The sequence below is a fragment of the Vigna unguiculata genome, chromosome 3 (genome assembly GCF_037176805.1).
Source record: "Vigna unguiculata cultivar grain cowpea cultivar isolate G323 ecotype 2 chromosome 3, ASM3717680v1, whole genome shotgun sequence".
NCBI lineage: Eukaryota > Viridiplantae > Streptophyta > Magnoliopsida > Fabales > Fabaceae > Vigna > Vigna unguiculata.
The window spans coordinates 1,082,863-1,103,564 of NC_140794.1; the positions used below are offsets into that span (position 1 = coordinate 1,082,863).

A 20,702-nucleotide genomic window follows, 5' to 3' on the forward strand; every position below is an offset into this window, starting at 1 on the left:
AATGTCACCTTTTCCTGTTAGCTTTTCCTAAACATAACCATCCAAACTTTTAATTCAATTCCGAAAAACAGACTATTACTCTTACACGCATAATATTATTCGGAATACATTTTGACCATTCAAAAACTCTTTTTTTTTTTATATTTATATATTCTTTTAATTTCCCACTACTCTTATATTTGTTTTATTGTTGGTCAACTTATTTTCAAAGTAAATATTTAGTCATATATAATATATTCAAAATTTAATAATATAATAAAAGTATATATATATATATATATATATATATATATATATATCTTTTTTTTTCTTATATGTTTCTTCTAAAAAAGTGATAGTTTTTAAGTTGTATTTGATATATAGAATCCATTTTAGGTAAAAAAAAATTCTAATTGATATTTTTATATTTGAGAATGTTTTTTTAGAATAAATTTCAAAGAATTAATATAAAACTTCTCGAAGTAATTCTTTGAATATTAAGAAATAGTTCCTCTAATTCAACAATTGTATATGTAATGTCATGTTTGAAAATATGTGAAGAAGTAAATTTATATTGTTTTCATCTTTACGGATATTTTTTCTTTTATCATTTTAAAAAAATAATATATTATTTTATTATTCATCGATATACCTATTTAAAAAAATTTAAAATTAAAACTAATTTATCAAAATCTAATCGAAAATTAAGAAATATAATTTACTAAAAGAAAAAATATATGATAATGGAATCATAATTAAAAATGGTTATGAAAAATATATAGTAAATAATTTTTTCTTTTACAGCCATAAAAAATAAATATAAAAAAACTCATGAAAAAAAAAATACTAAATATTAAATTAATATTTTACTATAAAAAAATAAAATAGTTATATTTTTTATTTTAAGAAAAAAGAGAAGACGAATGAGAAATGAAATTAGAAAAAATGAATATAATAACTTAAGATAACAAAAAATATAAAAGATAATTCTCAATAACTTTTTTTATTCTTTATTATATATTTAATTTTATATTTTATTATTTATTAACATTAACAATTATATTTTATAAAAAAAATATCTAATTTAATTTTTATCGATATAATATATACCATATATATCTTTCAAAAAATTTAAAAAGTTCGGGGCCATGGTCCTTCAACACTACTGAGATCCGCCTCTGCTATATTCGTTTCCTATGGTTGAATTTTACAGATTCATCTTGCAGATGGATGAGTTTTTACCTAAACATATTAATTATGTGGATTCTCGCAGAGTATTTAATCATTAGGTCATTTGTTTGTGTTTTATTTTTCTTATGTGTTCATTTCTTATATCATCGTTTTTTTCTTATTTTTTATTTAAGAAAAAATTATTAACTAATAATATAAATTTCCTATAATTTAATAATAATAATAATAATAATAATAATCTTGAAAATATAATGGCAATTATTTTAAATTCAATTTTTTATGTTCTTTGTATCCGTACATCTTAAAATTAGGTTGAAAAATCAATATTTTCCTTGTTTTACATCATATGAAGGAAACTGACGTGAAAGTATGGCGAGGTTTCTCCGCAATGCTACGTTACAACGCAGTACTCTTTTCTATGTTCCTGTTTGGTCCACAGGACACCAACAATTATTTAAGTCACTGTCATTCATCCAACTTTTCTTATAAATCATACAACATTTTTGTACATCATTTCCAAGAGAATATGGTACGGTGATGAGTGTTCATTATTTTTTATCCAAACTTAGAGAATAAATAATTTATTCATATTATATAAATCAGCATATTTATATACAACGTAAACAACAACAAAAAAACAAAACTATTGCCTAAAAAGCAGGATGAAATTAAACTTACTTTAGGACAAATATTTCACTTGGAAAGTTATAACATATATTTACGACTCTAAACAAATAAAAAGGGCAGAAAGCTTCCTAATTATTCAACAAAACTTACCTAAATGGTTTTATTATTGTTTTTCTTTATTTTCTATTTTTCTAGGCTGAAATTTAAATTAAGCAACCTTCTACTATCGTTTACCGAATGCGAAGTTCCTTTCCGTAATAAAATATAACATGATGTGGGTGACAATACATTTCATAAATACGTATAACTCAATTTCTTTGAGCAAATAATATTTAGGTACACTAAAAACAGTAAAATTAAAAGATTATTTGGACTGTAGTTAAAATTTAAAATGTATATTTACATAAAAAAACTTGAGGTCAATTAAAATAACATTAAAGTTTACGATATATATACTATGTAAAGTTTACAGTATATACAATGCATAATTTTGTCCAAATACTTCACTAAAACTCAACTTAAACTCTGATCTGTATAATGATAAAAAAAAATGCACGAAGAAACACTAATTAACTGAAAGGCACTATGTGTATAAACTGAATTTAAACCCTGATCTTTATATATTTATGTTTACAAACACATCCATTTTGATGAGAAACATGTTTTATCACATGAATATGATACTATGACTCTCATCTTTTAATTTTATTTTATTTTAACGTGACTTGGTGTAAATTATTGATTAATATATTATTATCTTTTTTCTTAAAAAAATCAAGCATTAAATATGTTTTTGGTCCTTCAAGTTTAAGTGAATTAGTCCATCTTTGAAACTTGATACCAATTTAATCCTTTATCTTTTAGAAATGTATGAATTTAGTTCTTCTTACCAAATTTTGGTAAGTTTATCTAACGTTTCAAGCGCATTTCATAATAATATTTGAATTGTTTACACAGTTTGACACATTTTTGCTTTAATGTTAACTTAAATATTATCATAAAAAGCATTTAAAATGTCAAATAAACTTAACAAAATTTGGTAAGAATGACTAAATCCACACATTTATAAAGATGAAGACTAAATTGATATCAAGTTTCGAGGAATGACTAATTTCAAAATTCACTCAAACTTGAGCAAGCAAAAACATATTTAACCCAAAAATCAATTATACATGCTAAATCACGTCAGAGAATAATAAATGAGAGTGAAAATATAATTTTTGTTTAAGAAATGTATTTTTTGTAGTATACAATGGATTCTTTTGTTTAAATACTTGAATAGCATCACTCAACAATTTAAACTCCGAGCAGTAAAAACAATACGAGAAAACAGAAATCAATTGAAGTGCATTATCTTTGGAGCGAACCTGAGCAATCTATCTAAAGCCTGCGGCATGAACTTTCTTGCAAAGAGGTAACAAACATCGGTGCTCTTCCCATTGTACTCACACGTTGTTCCATGCCTCAGCCACTTGAGAAATTCTATGGTAACGTTTCTTCTCATAAACCTTGCTGGATGGGGTCCACCCTGAGACCAATCGACCCACGTCAAAGTTCTGTCGGAGTTACTCTGCGAAAACTTGATGGTGACAAAAGTCGGCAAGTAGTGTTCATCACCGTAGCATCCATTTCTGCAATGTTTGTTGAACAGGGGGAAGTATAGTTGGTCGGAGACAATCTCGGTGGCAAGGGCACGGTCTATTTGGAACCATTGGGAGCCTTTTCTCCACTGAGAAAGCCTAAGCAGTGGTTTCATTCTGGGACTGTACCTGCCTCTCCCCACTGGACCTGGAAGATCGTAGGACTCCACGAAGGTGTTGGTTGAGTTGATGAGGTAGTTATAGACGGTTGAGAAGTTGAAGAGAGGAATGCATGATTCTGAGAGAAGAACAAAACGTTGGTTGGAGAAGTCGAGCAGAGCATTGGCCAGTAGACGCCTCTCTGCCCCTACAGTGTTGAACTCGCCCCATCTTACCTCCTGCATCAAGAGATTCATATTTTAATTTTACACCATTTTCACTAAACCATAAACCCTAAATTTTAAAATACAATTTAAAATCAGATGAGAAATTACAGATTCAATTATTTCAGTAACATTTAAGAAATATAAGATTAAAAATCAGAGAAACCTTAAATTTAACTATTCTTTATTAATAAAAACTAATAATTGTCAATAAAAGAAAAATATATATCTTCAAATTTTTGAAAAATTCCGAGGTTTGTTTGATATTTATTTAGTTTTATGGATTGATGATGCGATTCTGTGCTATAAATTAGTCCACCATAAAATAATTGTAATTTATAATTAAAATTGTCGGCTCGTTTAAAATTAAGTTTAGAAATAATCACCAAAAGATTATGTGCTTTAAATGTGAAAATGGGTCAATGGTTTTCTTGTGGTTTTGTATAAAGAATGAGCTTGACCCTGTGTCCAATAATATACTGTTTTTTCTTCCTGCATCTCATTACTACTAATTGTACCCTCATATGAATATGAAAAGACTAAAATATTCTTTTTTTACAACACCACTTTCATTCTCCACTGTAGAGAAAGACGAAGAAAAGGAAGAGAGAGAGAGAGAGATAAACCTAGTTCTGGAAAAAAATTGGTTTCAAAAAACTCAATATGGAACATTTTTATGTATTCTTGAAAATTTTCTTCCTTAAAAACTCGTTCTAAAAAATTAGTTCCAAAACGTAACATATATATGTTGTACTATAATGTTGCTCCGTAATGAATTTCACATGTCCTGAAAAGCTTGTTATACTATAATTCTGTTCTAAAAATTATTTTCGAAAAATTTATTCTGGAAATCATTTTTCAAAATTAAACTTATTCAAGAAAAATTTTGGAAATGGTAATCCGAAAGATAATTTTAGAAAAAGATAAAATAGTCATTTTAAAAATTATGCAGTTACAACTAGAAATTTCGAGGATTCAGGAAGATATATATAACAATAATAGAGTAAGAAGTTTTATGTGGAGCTCGTTCAGATTATCTGTTGCATATGAGAGACAGTATGAAGAAAAAAAGTTTGACGAGGACATTTCAAAGTTTGGAAATGGTGAAGAATAGAATTTTGTATGAGCTGCAAAAGGAGTGGAATCAAAGAAAAGTATTCACACACCACATATTCAAGGGACTCCTATTTAACTAATTTTGTGATAAATATATATTCTTAAAGTAAAATGATATTATAATTTCCATTTTTTAATTCTGATTCTTTATTTTTTAACGTGATTTAATAAGTCGTTTATCAGTGTGTCATTACTTTTTTTTTTAAAGAATTAATAATGATCCACACAAAATCATTTCAAAAAAAATAAAATATGAGAGTTAAGAAATGAGTTATATTTTTTTTATTTTATTCTTCTCACGTATTGAACATTTAGAAATTCGATTACATTTTTTCTATATTCAAATTTAATGTACATGGTTTAATGAAAACATGTCGAGAGATATAAAGGGTTATTCTTTCACGGTTTGTAGTTTGCAATGCCTCAATTAAAAAATATTAAAAGTCTAAAGTGAAATAAAGGGAGTAATACAAGTCATCAAAAATTGGAAAATGGGAATTCCAGAAAAAAAGAAAAATATTTGACCAACAACTGCACTGGGAATATGAAAAAAATTTCTCGTTCCGAAGTATGACTTGAAAATTAAATGTTCATAAGCATAGTCTTAGCTGGTACCTCTAGTGCTGACCATGAATGACTTTTAAAATAAGGTATTACATAAAACTCATAATACTGTGTTCATCTCTAATTGGAGCAAATTTCAAATTCTAATCACTGTTCAGGTTCATGCAGACAGGCGTTACCCGAGTTAGAATTTTTAGGTCCAACAAAATTTAATTCTTTTTTAATATTTCATACAAAAATAATAATTGCAAGTTGATTCTTGTAAATAATTTCAGTTCAAAAGTACTTATCTGCCAATAATATATATCAACTATGTGTAGTGAACATTAAAATTCCTTGAATAATTTTAATTTTCTTTTCATATTTGTAGTTTTCTTTTTCGTTTTATTGAAGACTTCAAAAACAGAGAAACAACACATGGTAATGGTAACGAGGAGACCGTTAAATAAGGAGTTTATTGAGGCGCACCTCATGTTTGACATAAAATGAAAAACGGTTTTTTTGCGCTGTCTCATTAAAGTAGTGGAATACCAAAAGGTTACTGTCGTTGGAAAATATAGCACAAAATGGGAAAATATTCTTAGTTTTATGACATGCTCAATTATAATTGTTGCACTTTGAGTACGTTAACAGAAAACACAAGTCAATCGTAATTCATGAACTTGTTGTCCAAACATTTCAAACAAAATTTTGCAGATTTGCTTATGACATGAAAAACTGGAATTTTGGATCTCCTAGAATGAAAAGAAAATACAGAACAGAACACATGAAATGTGATTCCAGAATTTCTAGTAGAATTTTTGATATTATTCTCTCTTGATCATTATTTTAAAATTTTAAGATTATTAATCATCGATATATTTTATAGACACGACAGATAAATTATGTAGGAAAACTCATGACATAAACCAAATTTCATAAAAATTGACAATGATACTATTATTTACATTTTTTCACTCACATTTTTTATTATTTTTTTACGTGATTTAATATGAGTTATTAATTATTATTTTTTTATTGTTCACACTAAATCACTTTAAAGAGTAAAAAATAGAATTCATAGTATAATTTTTCACCGAAAATCGACTGAATTAGGACACACTGACCTTGCTTGGGATTCTGCGGCCATGAAAGACAGAATTTTGAGGCAGTGTTTCGTTGAAAGAAGGATGCGAATGGACATAGATAGAATAAAACCCTTCATTTCCTTTGAAGAATCTCTCCCAGAGAGGACCCAAAAAGACTGGTCCTTTTGTCAGAAACATAAATGCAACCTTCGGGGCATGTTTGTAGGGAAGTTCCTTAATCCTAGGAACCATGGAAGCTCTCCACAGCAACTCCTCTTCTGTCATGTTATGCATAGCTTTGGTTGAGCCATTTGGAGTGAAGATGGTGGTGACTTTTGAATGATTGTGTGAAGTTGAGATTGAAGCAGAAAAAGGAGGAGCAGGCAAAGATTGAAGAGAGAGTTGGTGGAATTGAAAATTGAGGGAAAAGTTTTTGAGAGAGAAAGTGATGATGGTGATTCCGATGAGCAAACCAGAGGAAAATGCAAGAACATGAGAGAAGAAGTTGAAAAACTGTGATTGAGCATTCGAGAAATTTGCAGCACCGAGAGAACGTTCTTGTTGCTTAGTCTTCTTCATGATGGTGTTGATGAGAAACCAGAAAATTGGTGCTGTGTTGTACACAAACTTAAATTCTTATTCATCACTAGAGTCGTCTCTGTTCTGAATTTGACCTCAGCTGGTCAATATTCTTACACAAAAATCCTCGGCCATTTATATTTGTTTTTTCATTTTTATATTTTACCGTTGTAGTTAAATATTATTCTTTTATTGTGAACTGAAAATGTAAAAATGAAAAAATTATGAACATTTGATTTTCTTTGATCTATAAGAATTTAACGTATTAAAGAGAGTTTACAACAACCAAGAAAAACTAGTCAAGAGAATGTGATTAATGCAAAACATAATGGATTAATTAAAAAAAAAAATTTTTAACTAGTCTCTTAAGAGCACCGATTAAAATAATTAATATACATTGAATCTTATAATAAGAATATAGGTAAGTGTGATATTAAATTAAATTTGACTTAATTACTATTGATACAATTTTATTATATTTAAAAAATAAAAATGTTTACAAATATTATATGTGTTTCATATTTAATTTAATGTTTATCAAAAAATAATTAAATAATAAAATAAATATATTTTAGTATTACTAAAACTTAAATATAATTAAACATAAAAAATTTTAAATTAATAGAACAACTAGCAAAATATAGTATTAAATATATAAAAAGTCTATAAAAAAAACAATTAAAATATTAAATTTTGAGACTTCATCGAATTTTTTTTCTTTAACTTCTCGATAATTTTTTTAAAATTCTTATTAACTTACCAAATTTTTTTTATTAAAAAATAAACAATATTTAAATATTTAAAATTATTAATTATAAATACAATAAATATTTTAAAAATTCTAAATTTATTGTTCTGTACCAATATATTAATATTTAAATTATTTATACTCTTTCAAATTACAAATTATATCTTAAACATCGATAGTATTCTAGCGAACTAATGTATCATTACAATCTCACTACTTCTACGTGTTCTTTCTTCAAAATTTCATAGTTTATTGTGTGTACCCAACTCTACCCTTACCTTGGTAACTCTTCACATAACTGAGATGTTTGGTTTTATCTGTTAAGTCCCTCATTAATTATGGTTCGTTCTTATGTTCTTATTATGTCTCTTAAGAGTATTGGTCACGTGTCTCTAATATTTATTACACAGCCGCTCAACAGAAATAATTATATAATTATTTTTGTAGGATTTGTATTCCATAGCCTTAGCACCCAACAACATTTTTCAGCATTTACTTTAAAATAATTGCAATTGGAACAACATAAAAGATTATAAAATAAATCAGATTTGAGTGTACCTCCATTTTCATCCATGCTCTTTCACAAGAAAGGGAACCACTGCAATTCAGTTGCCAAACATTAATTCATAATCAATAATAATATATAATTAAAATATTAATATTTAATATTAGATATCAATTTAAACTCTAATTCATAAATCAATAATAATTATTCTTTTATAATAACAACTATATTAAATATCAATAATTTTAGTGTATAAAATAACATTTAACTTAGTGTGATTAATTATTTTGATTTTTAATGATTTTTCTTAGTGCTAATTTGTAATGAAAATATTAAATATCAGTAATAATAAATAATCATAATGATACTGAAATCAATAATAGAAATACAAAATAACAATGGAATAAGTTATTAAATTTTAAATATAAACTCCTTATAGTTATTAATAAGATTATCATACATGTTAGCTTATGTGCATTATATTTAATATTATTGTATTAAATTAATATAGTATAAGTTATTAAAGTACCAATACAAATTAATTTAATTTAATTTAATTTATTGATATTAAAAAATTGATATGAATGTTATTATAATATATTTATTATTTTTTATGCATTAATATTTAATAATAGTATTATACATTAATCAATGTATTAGTTTTTAATTTGTTTTGATTAGTTTATTAGAATTTAATATTTAATATTGTTAGTACATAATAATAAATAAATAATTAATAATTTTAAATTAAGTTAGGTAAATGATGTGTTATAAAATATACATAGCAAATTTTCTTTTACATATGAAATTAGTAATTAGGCCTAGCAGGGTAAGCATAAACTTCAAGAGAGACCTAAATCTGACCACTAGGAATAACAAAATGAACTTTATGTGGGTTTGTCAAATCAAATATAAATACTAAAAAGGATAAGCATAAATTACGTACTGCAGCATTCATCGTCATTCAGCAATCTTTATTCCTCTTTAATATTTTCCATACTAAATTACGTCACTTCCTTGACACAGGCTTGAAAATAACATGGCTTTCATAACAAGCTCACAACAATTTGGCTGTTTGATAATATAGGGTAACTACAGGGTAGGAAAGACTGTCATCTCTCCCACAAATGTTCAATCTTGGGCAGACAAGAGTTCATGACTCTAATCCCACAACATTAGCTAAAAATATGAGACAGTGGGTCAAGTTTAAGTTAAGAAAAACATAATGTGATTGTTTAAAAGGAAAGGAGAAAGCAGTAGTAATGTCCAGGTAGTGGCGAATGGATTTTACAGCCTGACCAATTGTCAATTCTATCCAAAAATTGGCATATAAATGTAGACATCACATCCACCATTTTTTTCAGTTCAAGATTAGGGTGTTGTTTTCTTGAAGGTGTAGCGAACTGCAAGAACTGAGCAAAATAGCCAGAGGTTTATAACTCAAAACATTGACTAAGAAGATACCAGGTTACCTTGGTCGGGTCATTGTAGTCTTTCCTTTGAGAAATTAACCAGGAGAAGCAAAGGGTCATTTTTTGCGCTTAAATCATAAAAACAAAACTGGATAATAACAATGGAAAAGGGAGTATCAGACATACCTGTCAAATGGAAATGAACTCGAGCTCCGTCCAATAATATTATATACGATTACATTAAAGCTAAATAACATGAAAGAAAACAACTGTGAGAATTGCTTCATCCATATTTTTTACAGTCCTCATCCATAATTTTCCAATTAAATCAACTATCTTTCTCATGTCTCCTCTTCTCTTTTTTGTATTCAAGAAAGTTTTAGTTTCCACGTAAGATTTCTGTACTTGTTTTATGTGCAAAATACAAGTAGGGTCCTAGCATATCATAAATAACCAAAAGAAAGATAAACAATCAAACTACAATCACAGGCTCAATCATTTCCAGTACTACTGCCACAGAAAAAAACAAACACCCAGCGGCCGGCTATCTAGGACAAGCAAGCCAATAATCTTGTAGACCAGAAATAATTAAAATATCAAGATGAGCTCCTATAATAGAAATCAATAAAATCGTAGGATTCCATGATGAAACCTATATAAGCTAGAGTTTGCAAAACCATGAGATTAAGATAAGGAAAACCAAAGCCACAGGAGAAAATGAGATCAGGCGGTTCAAATTACGGAGGCAACAAATGCAAGCAAGGGTATTCGAATTCCTCTATTTTTGGTGGAATTTTGAATACCTGAGAAGTTCCTTTTCTTTTGGATTGCTAAATGCCCAGAGTGCTTTTAATAGTAAGGATTTTAAATCCTCTTCAAGTTAACATTTCTCCCTTAAAATACCTTATCCAAACACAGCATGAACGTTTCTAAACTATCATTTTGATCTTAATATTACAAAATAGTAAATTGAAGCACTTGATCACCAGTTTTCAAGCAGTTTATGCTGATAGAAGAATTTCCACAAGCTATGATACAACTTAGTGACAAAAGATTCAACAATAATTACTTCATGCATCTAGAAATGGGCTGCCAAACAACATCCAACTTGAAAATTTACTTCTTGAACATGCTCATTCTGTGACATCTATGGCCAGAAACATGATGAAAAGGAATATAGTATTAAGAAATCATAACAAATGACCAAAAAAAAAAAAGTAAAATCTACAGAACTAACTCAAGAACTCTGCACAAAGAATACAATATGTAAACAGCCTCAGTCAATAAAGACAGGTGATGAGAAATCAAACCAATCCTTAAATCCTACAAAAGAAAATCTGGAATGACTGGGGTTTGGGAAGCCACATTTAAGGGTGACTTCGCTCTTTGATGAGTTTTTCTCCTACCATGGCGGTGGCCACTCTTTTTCTTTCCCTCCTGATCATGCTCTTCACCCTCAACAATCTTTTCTTTTCCTCTGTGTTTTCTTTCTTTACTATGACCATGATTTTTGTGACTAGAATTTGCACTTTCAGGGTCAGGCTTTTCTGAATCAACTGAATTTTCCTTCATTTCAGATCGACCATTCGTGCTTAGTTTCTTTTTCTCTTTCTGCTTCCTTGATGACTTATTAGAAGGGTAACTTCGAGACACACTTGGTCCACTTTCACTTCCTAGAAGAACATCTTGTATGGCACCAGAAAGAGAATCGTCCCTCGGCTCTGGCCTTTTGACTGAAATTGGTGCCAGATCTCCATCATCCAATTTCACTACTACCGGCCTGGGCTTTGTTTGGTTTGTCCTTTTCTTCATAAGAAGTGACTGCTCTGTCAGCTTGACTAGTTCGGCAGCTTCATCATTTATATTACTGTTTGACTTCGGATCATTTGCACGAGGATACTCATCTGGAACAATCTCACTCTTCTCTGAAGGAAGATAATATAACCCATGCCGCTTACGGTGTTCAATCAAGGATGTGGATTCTTTCAAAGGCCCTAACTCTTCATTTTGCAGAAGATTAGATGAAGAAGCATCGGAAATAGTGGTATGGTGAGGGCCACCTGTGGCAAACGAACTTGATGAAGATAGTTCAGTATCACCACATATAGCTTGTAATTCATCAAGGTTTTCTTTAAGAACTAGTCCTTCCGGCACAGCAACCCTGCCCTGAGCACTTACTGAGACTGGACCAAGTTCCGTAGTAAAAGCATCACGCATCAAATTGATAATAGTTGAAACTCGAGTATCTTTCTTTTCTATGGTGTCCACACTCTGGACTGAATTATCAATTATTTCTTCTTTAATCAACTGAACAAGGGAAAGTATGTTTTGTGCTCTCTCCAGCACTTCAACATCCTGGTTTGTTATTAGCGGACCAAAAATTAATTCAATTCTATTCAATAAGCTTACAATAGATCCGTGCAAGAAATTCTTCCTTGCCACTAGAGTAGATGTAAATGTTTTACCATGAGTAGCAACTCTATCTATACCATTTTCAACAGAGAGATCTTCGGAAGAGTCAGCTGTATTCCTTGGGTTAAAACCAACATCCTGTTCATAATTTGAACCTCCAGAAGTTGCCAATTTCGTAGCCTCAGTGTCATTTTTTGCACTAAATAACTCTGACTGTTCCCCTTCCAAATTACCAGAATATAAAGATCCAGAACCGTCATTTTGCAAAACGTAGCAGTCCAGACAAAAAATTAAAATTTTAAGAACAGAATTAATATAAACTGCTCTAATAGATGGTGGCAAGAGACTGGTACGAGGCTGTAGGAGTGCATCCATGAGTTCAAAGGGATTGCTTGCAAATTCAACATACTCTCCAGCAACCCAAGCTGCAGCACACAATATCCTATGCAAGTGCACATTACCCAGCAATGCAGGGTCAATCAACAGATCACGCCCCACCCGAACGAGCTCCATTCTAGCATCCTTAACTCTCATGCCAATGTCAACAAGCTGAGTTTCAACCTCTTCCCCCTTTTGGCAATTAGGAATCGTGGCCATTTCTCCAAGAAGAGACACATACCAATCAAAGTCAACAACAATCTCATACAAATTTCTAGAACATGTCCTCAAAATGGAATCCAATATCTCGTTGCAAAATCCAGGTTCAGATTTCAACGCATAATTAAGCAACACCCTGGAGATATCTGCAACATGGCTCTCAGATACCATGGCCATCAACAAACGCAGAGACTCAATCTTGATATTGAAATCATCATCACTCAACGACTTTACCACCGCTTCCTTATTCTCCAAGACTGCCCACAAGTGCTTGGGTGCAGCAACCGAAAGTGCTTGCAGTCCAAGATACCTAAGATTGGGATCCTGATCAACCACCAACTCCCTAACCTTCTCAACCGCGAGCTTAACAGCTGACTCATAATCACTCAAGCTAGTGAGCACAGTCCTAACACACTCAAACACCAAGGACTTGGCCCCAGACCTCCTCATGTGATCACAAACCGGCTCAACAATCCTTTTCCCTAATCTATGCTCCAAGGGAGCCAACTTAGCAAACACCTTGAGCACCTTGATCAAAACCCAATTGTTCTTAGAATCAACCAAAATCCTATAAAACTCCGGCGCCAAGGGAAGATACGACCTAGGATCTTTGGCAGCCAGCTCGCAGAAAACTCCAATCACGGCGGTCACAACCAGAGGATCGGAACTCTCGAGATTCTCAACCAAGCGCTTGAAACAAACCCTAACTGCGTCGGGGTACTTATCGAAAACCCTCAAAACGACGGCGATAGCCTTCTTCCTGACGAAAATCTTAGCGGTGGAGAGCAACTTGAAAACCTCGGGCGTCAAATCGCGCGCGAGGTCGAAAGTGGCAATTCGCGACAACAAATCGAGAGCGAGGCTTACCTCGAACTCGTTGGTGGAGGAGAGGTCCTTGCGGAGCTGGTTGGTGATGAGTAGGAGCACCGGCGTGTCGTCGTTGAAGGATTGGGAAGCCGCGTGGTAACCGATCCTCTTGTGCGCGAACTTGGAGGAGGACATGACCTCGACGACGTGGAAGGACGCCCAGGACATGTCGACGCCGTGCACGGCGGAGAGGTAAGAGAGCTTCTGCAGCGCGGTGGATTTGGTTTGCTGGTCGGTAGATTTGATCTCCCGGCGGATCTCCTCCGTGGCCTTGGAGATGAAGGTAGTTTCGCCGATGAGTTGGAGGCGCATGGATTTTATCATATCCTCCAGCGAGCGTTGGAAGAGGTTCTCCATGATCGAAGAACCCGCCATTGGGGATTCCACTGTAACTGCGTCCAACCGAATCAATCAATTCAATTCAACCAAGTACAAACCAATCTTGCTGCCGGAGGAAGGAGAGGACTCCGAATGGGCTCAACTGTTGGGCCTAAAGCTGATGGTTAGAGGCCCATGTCAAAATCTGCAGAGACCTGGAAACTTGGTTTAAAACACTTCCATAAATGTTTTTTCTTCCTGCACATACACAAACTCAAGGCAGTTTCTTTTTTTGCACCTCCATATATTTCTTTCCACACATTTATAAGATAAAATTTCTATTTTGTACTTTTTAAAGTGTATAATCTGAAAGTCAAAAATAAATTTTGGATCCTGCAAAATCTGAAAGTTAAAATAATTTTTAAATGGTACGATTTGAAATTTAAATAACTTTGTGCAATCTATAAGTTTCTTTTTTGGTGAGAATAAAGTAAGTTCCAAATTTCAGAAGTCATTTTTTACGTTTGTATTATACAGTCAAAAAATGACAAAAATAGGAAATTTCTTTTATGTGGAGGTTGCAGAAATAAATATACGGAAGTGCTGGAAGAAATGGTCCAAACTCAGTGGTTTTTAGGTCTTATGTGTTGGAAGATCCAGGTAGCTAGAAATTTGTGTTAAATGTTGGTATGGTGAACTGAAAAATAATAGTAACTTCAAATGAATTAAAATAGTAAAAAATTGAAGATAAATAATATCTACTAGTCTTTCTACCCGTGCAACGCACAGATTTTTTTAAATGTACTATTTTTGATAATAGGAATTGATTTTTTAATATTTATTAACCTATAAGGTTATAATATAATGTCTTTAAAAAAATAACAATAAAAGAAGAACAAATTACATATCTATAATCTGTTTTTGGTTAATCAACTTCATAACTTCCTTTGGTACACAAATTTGATTACTTCTTAAATCAGCATGATGTTCATTATAAGCCTTGAACTTTAGGCAATAGATCCTGCATTGAACAACAAAATTATAACAAATATTTTAATTATAACAATAGATCATGCATCTATATTTATACAAACTTTCAAATTAAAAGAAAATTAGAAATTACATACCTATAATGTGTTCATTGTCAAAGAGTTTCAAAAATTTCTTTATACACAACATTTTTAGTTGTGTTTGTGATATTTCCATTTTCATCCAATATAAGTATTTTCAATCCTCTCTTGGTTTTGACTCTAGAAATAGCAACATATAGTTGGCCATGTGTGAATACAGGTTGTGGAAGATAAAGTCCCACTCTACAAAGTGTTTGTCCTTGACTTTTGTTAATCGTCATTGCAAAGCATAATGAAATTGGGAACTGTCTTCTTTGGAATTTGAAAGGCAATCCTGAATCAGATGGCACTAAATCCATTCTTGGAATAAAAATTTTGTCACCAATGTTTTTTCCAGTAATTACAGTTGCAGAGATTACATTTTTACCCAAGTGGTTGACTTGCAATCTTGTGCCATTGCAAAGACCTTTTGCTTGATTAATATTTCTTAAGAGCATAATTGGCACACCTGTTTTGAGCTTGAGTTTATGATTTGGTATCCCTGAACATTTAATATCATTTAAAAATTTAGATGTAAACCATTCATATTGAACTTCATCTTGTTCATCAGATTGACAAGGTGTATCTGAACTTAAATAAGTCACCTCTTCACCGCCTAATAAAGACAACATGAAATCATTGACTTGCTCTACAAAATCATTAGTTGGGCACAAGATTGCTCCATCATCAAAATAATTTGGATTCATCATGTTAACCACAAATTGAGGATAGACAAATTCAACCAATGACAATAAAGGTACATCTATATTTATAATCAGTAGCTCTTCTGGAATTTCAACCATGCACTCACCATTCTCAATTACATCCATTTGGCCATCTCCAATTTTCAATATCCAATCAGCAAATTCTTTGATATCATTGGCTGTTTGATTGTTTGTTGTAGTACTTAATCTCATGTTCTTGGACAGTTTGAGCACTTTACAACAATTTCATAAATTTGAATAGTTGATGGCTGATTTGATGATATCAAACCTAGATCCTTTCTTTATAACGGGTAGAATTTGTCTGAAGTCACCTCCCAAGACAACTGCTTTGCCACCAAATGGTTTGTCATTATTGGCATCATCAACATTTCGCATAATATCTCTTAGTGTTCTATCAAATGCCTCAAAGCACATTTTATTCATCATTGGTGCTTCATCCCAGATAATTAAATTGGTTGCCATCAGAAGTTTAGCACGGAGACTACCTTGCGCTATGTTGCAAGTTGATTCATCATTAATTAACAGTGGGACGCAGAAGGTAGAGTGCGCTGTTTTTCCACCAGGAAGTAGTAAAGAAGCAATTCCACTTGATGCTACGTTCAAAACAATCATGCCCTTACTTCTTAGAGCAGCTGACAATGTCTTCCACATAAACGTTTTACATGTACCACCATAGCCATATAAAAAGAAGAATCCTCCCTTGTTTGAAACAACTGCTGTCATGATATCCTGATATACATGAATTTGCTCATCATTCAGTGCTTTAAGCAAAATATCATGTTCTTTTCCCATGTCTTCTTTATTGTATTGTAACTCATCAACAATAAATCTATTATTGAATGTATGTACATCTGAAATATCAAGTTGAGGTAATGAAGGATAATCTTTCAAACATCTACCATTTGACATTAGCATTTCTTGTATTTCCATGAGACATATTTTTTGTAATTCAGCAATCTCAATTTGAAGACTTGCATGAACAAAATAATGCAATTAAAAGATATATTTTTATTGAATTACAAAAATAACAATATAAATTACCTGGTAATCTCATCTCCTTTCTCTTTTGGTACAAAATTCCATCACATAAGATACTCCATGTAGAATTCCAAACTATATCTGGTTTAGAAATTGTATTCATGGACAACAAAGTAACAAATAATCTTCTAAGTTGATACCCCGAAGCAAATTCACTTGCTTCTTTGATTGCATCAATATATTCTTTATCGTCTGCCAACAATCCCAAAGCATAGCAAGCATCTTGGTATGTTTCATAAAATTTCCCATCAATGGTCTTAATGCTTTCATAATCAATACAACCTTTTTGAATGGTGAGTAATATCCTCAAATAATAAAGTTCTCCAGATCCCGGAGGAATATAAGTAAGTCTACCAATGTTGTAGCCTTTCTTCCTTGGTTTCCATTCTTTTTCTTTAGCAAACCACACAAATTTGCTTGGAAATTCAGAATAAGTCAATTCTTTTCCTTCTATATACACTTTGTTAGCCTCAAACCAAGCTAGAAACATTGTGTTAGCATTTTCGTACTTGTTGCAAATGACATTAATATCATCATTATCTTTAAACAAAGTTGATTGTTGTCCAGGAAGATAGAATGTCAATCTCTGAACAGGAGGCCATCTGTGATGGATGTCAAAAGCAAATATTCGCCAAGCTGCTTCACATGGTGATAGATACCTACAATCATAATACCTCTTGATCTCATCAATAATGGTTTCTTTGTCACATTGTGCAGAGTTGTTGCTTATTTTAAGAGTAGCTCTGTCAGGACCCTTGTTGACATATTTGAACAAATATTTTATTGAATTGGTCTTGTTGCAATACTCTGTATTCACGTGAGCTTGATACCTCATTAGAAGTGGTGGATTGTAAGGAACAACACTTCTATTGTCCAGCTTAATTCCATTCTTCTCAACAAATGTACCATTATCAAGTCTTCTATAGCATGGATATCCATCTTCATCAATATAAGTTGAAGATGTGAATTTTTTAGGATAAAATTTGGAACATCTTCCTTCTTTCATGCATGGTGAAGTATATCTCGCAGGTGCGCATGGTCCATGAATCATGTAACTTGCTACAACTTTTTCCAATTTTGGATACAAATCCGCATTAGGCAATTCAGCTAATATTACTTTATCAATATCAGTTGAATTTTTCAATTTGCTTTCTCCATCCAACCATAAAAGTATATGTGCATGAGGTAAACCTCTCTTTTGGAATTCTACTGTGTACATTCCTGCATATATAACAGAACAAATTAAATAGTTAAAAAAATGTAATTTCAAAAATATTCATACAGTCTATAATAATGCTTATACAACATACCTGCAGTGGTTTTTCCAAAGAAGTCCTTTTTTTTGAAATCTGTCATCATTTCATCCAGCTTCATTTTGAATACTCTACATACAATATCAGGTCTATCTGATGGTGACAACCCTTTTGGTAAAACAAAGTCTCTTATTTCACTCCAATTGGCATTGCATGTTATAGTAATGAACAAATCAGGATATCCAAATTTTTTACAAATTGCCATAGCATCTTGACAATTGTTGAACATGTATCTTGTACCACCAATGAATGAAGCAGGCAGTACAATACGTCTTCCAATTAAAGAAGGATCTGTCTCTCCTCTATTAACAGCCTCTTGTAATCCATTAAGAATATCACAACGAATTAACTTTTGATTAGCTCTAATGAACATCTATGTGTTTGGTTGAGTGTTGAACAATTAATTCCAGTTCAATCAATTCTTCAACAAAGAAACAAGAATTAGTTGTTTTTCTTTTAATATGAATTTTTTATCCTTTAATTGATTTTGAAAACCAAATACACGCTGATTTTGCATTAGAAAAATAATTTTAATCAATTTATATCGTTTTGACGCATAATCAAACATAATTACTTTATCCATTGTGCTTTTATATAAGATAGCTGTGTTCCATTCCGATGCCTACGTCATGAATTTATAAACTACACTTGCAAACGTACAATATATCCATGGGTTTCTAAACACTATAGTTCGTATGGTCTTTTATGAAACACAGTTGTTTTCTTCTTTTTGAATTCCTTTATTCATGTAAAGTGGAATAATGAAGTAACTTATTCAGGAAATGATTCCACCCCGTTGGGTTTGGCTGATAAGATATGTAAGCACTTGTGTTTGTTTTTTTTCTCACTTTCTAACTTTTTTTCACCAATCAAATGTCCGAATGTTAAAGCACCCCACACCACAATGGATATTTCACTCCTACTTTACTTTGTGAAACAAAAAGGGTGTGTGTGGCCTCACTTTAGCTCACACAAGTGAGGTTAAATCACATACTAGCTATAGTATCATCCAACACTCGTAAAATAAAAGACCTTTTCATATATTAAAAAATAAGATTAATTTATCAAATATATTCTTTCTCTAAAGTTAGCTTTTTCTTTCCTGTTATTTCAATTGAATAACTCAAAACTCTATATTTGAACTATTTTTATTAAATATATCTCGAATTATAAACTAAGAACAATATATATATATATATATGTATATTAATTAGTAAGTATAAATTTAATAAGAGATGTAGATTAGAAACTATCGTACTTGAATTTGTTATTAGTTAAATTTGTTATTTCAGTTACTATTATATTGGTGTTCAAGCATTTATAGTCTAATTTTACATCGGTGATAAGTACCACAAAATGTAACTTTAACAACTTTAATAATAGGTTTAATTAGTCGGATGGAAACCCCATTTTCTTTTAGATGTATAAGCTTGATACTCGTTTTAAAAATATGTCAATTGAGTCACAACTTTTGAAAAGATGCATAAATTAGACCATTTCAGAAGAAAATTGTTAATATCGTTAACGATATTGATATTTAAAATGACTTACAAAATTAAGTATTGATATTTATATTTAAATTTAGTAATAAAAGTCATTGATAAAATTAACTGCTTTCATTTTTATTTTTATTTTTGAAAAAACACTTAATTGAGACACTTTTCAAAAGTTAAAACTCGATTGACACATCTTTAAAAACATATACCTGACCATATACCTGACTGACACGTCTGAACAAGAACGAATAACATTCCACTAAATCAAAACTTACTAATATTGAAAGAAACCAGATAAAAAGAAATTACCATAACCACCAAATTCATGCCCCTTCATATTAATTATAAAATTGTAAGTTTGAATTGAAAGAACATATTCATTACCATTCCACTTGTGAACCACACAACATACACCTTATTTTGGATATTCCTAGAATATCATATATTTTAATACTTTATCCGACTAACTCATCAATTTGATCTCATTCTAATCTATTTTCTTCTTAATCTATGAAGCCATTAGGATTGACCCTTGGTTCTCATTCTTGGGATCATAATTGTCTGCAAGAATTTTCGTGACTGCATAACATTTTCCTAACTCGCTTTATTCAGTGGAGTCTTCAGGTTCTTGTTTAGGCCATAGCATTTGAATACTTTTAACCACCAACTTATTATATGAGACAAATGCAGCCTCGGAATTTTATGAGATCCAATATTTGTTCTTCAGTGGAGTGACCATTTCCAAGCTGGTTCTAAAAATATTAAAACAAAAGTGCAGATATAGATACTGAGAAGAATGAAAATGACATGAACAATGTATCCATTATTATTAGTATATGATGGTAAAGTTACAGAGTTTAGGATTGATTATCGAAGGAAAGGATAAGGAATCTCCAACTAAAGTGGGATTAAAACTAAAAGAGTGGAAACTTAACCTTAGTGGATTCATTTGAGTAAAAGGACATGTCAATATTTTAATGTCTCGCACATGTATGAATAAAGATGATAGTTACGTTTATCTTTTCATTTCCTTCCATATATGAATATTTGCCTTTTTTTTTTCTTTTTTCGTTTTG

At 31.0% G+C, this 20,702-nt stretch overlaps 4 protein-coding genes across 4 annotated transcripts; all 4 read right to left on the bottom strand.

Moving 5' to 3' along the window:
• Positions 1-2,997: 2,997 nt before the first annotated feature.
• LOC114179019 (glycosyltransferase BC10-like) lies at positions 2,998-7,149 on the bottom strand. Its single transcript, XM_028065201.2, has 2 exons — positions 6,547-7,149; positions 2,998-3,775 (listed from the first exon to the last, which is right to left on the bottom strand). Exons 1-2 carry the CDS (start codon positions 7,084-7,086, stop codon positions 3,134-3,136), a joined length of 1,182 nt encoding a protein of 393 aa, XP_027921002.2. The 5' UTR covers positions 7,087-7,149; the 3' UTR covers positions 2,998-3,133.
• Positions 7,150-10,841: 3,692 nt separating this feature from the next.
• Positions 10,842-14,082, bottom strand: DELTA-ADR (delta-adaptin). The gene has a single exon (XM_028063072.2). The coding sequence runs from the start codon at positions 14,000-14,002 to the stop codon at positions 11,075-11,077; it is 2,928 nt and encodes a 975-aa protein (XP_027918873.2). The 5' UTR covers positions 14,003-14,082; the 3' UTR covers positions 10,842-11,074.
• A 1,007-nt stretch (positions 14,083-15,089) lies between these two features.
• On the bottom strand, positions 15,090-15,971 carry LOC146887408 (uncharacterized). Its single transcript, XM_085671284.1, has one exon. The coding sequence runs from the start codon at positions 15,969-15,971 to the stop codon at positions 15,090-15,092; it is 882 nt and encodes a 293-aa protein (XP_085527410.1).
• A 33-nt stretch (positions 15,972-16,004) lies between these two features.
• Positions 16,005-18,503, bottom strand: LOC146887409 (uncharacterized). Its single transcript, XM_085671291.1, has 3 exons — positions 18,128-18,503; positions 16,821-18,038; positions 16,005-16,630 (listed from the first exon to the last, which is right to left on the bottom strand). Exons 1-3 carry the CDS (start codon positions 18,501-18,503, stop codon positions 16,005-16,007), a joined length of 2,220 nt encoding a protein of 739 aa, XP_085527417.1.
• Between the last annotated feature and the right edge of the window lie 2,199 nt (positions 18,504-20,702).

Excerpts from the sequence above, each read along its gene's own strand:
- LOC114179019 (XM_028065201.2), bottom strand. The coding sequence starts at position 7,086 with ATGAAGAAGACTAAGCAACAAGAACGTTCTCTCGGTGCTGCAAATTTC. Across the intron at positions 3,776-6,546 it reads GCCGCAGAATCCCAAGCAAG|GAGGTAAGATGGGGCGAGTT; the intron begins GTCAGTGTGTCC and ends CTCTTGATGCAG.
- DELTA-ADR (XM_028063072.2), bottom strand. The coding sequence starts at position 14,002 with ATGGCGGGTTCTTCGATCATGGAGAACCTCTTCCAACGCTCGCTGGAG.
- LOC146887408 (XM_085671284.1), bottom strand. The coding sequence starts at position 15,971 with ATGAGATTAAGTACTACAACAAACAATCAAACAGCCAATGATATCAAA.
- LOC146887409 (XM_085671291.1), bottom strand. The coding sequence starts at position 18,503 with ATGTTCATTAGAGCTAATCAAAAGTTAATTCGTTGTGATATTCTTAAT. Across the intron at positions 18,039-18,127 it reads CTTTGGAAAAACCACTGCAG|GAATGTACACAGTAGAATTC; the intron begins GTATGTTGTATA and ends TTATATATGCAG. Across the intron at positions 16,631-16,820 it reads AAAGGAGATGAGATTACCAG|ATGTACATACATTCAATAAT; the intron begins GTAATTTATATT and ends TTGATATTTCAG.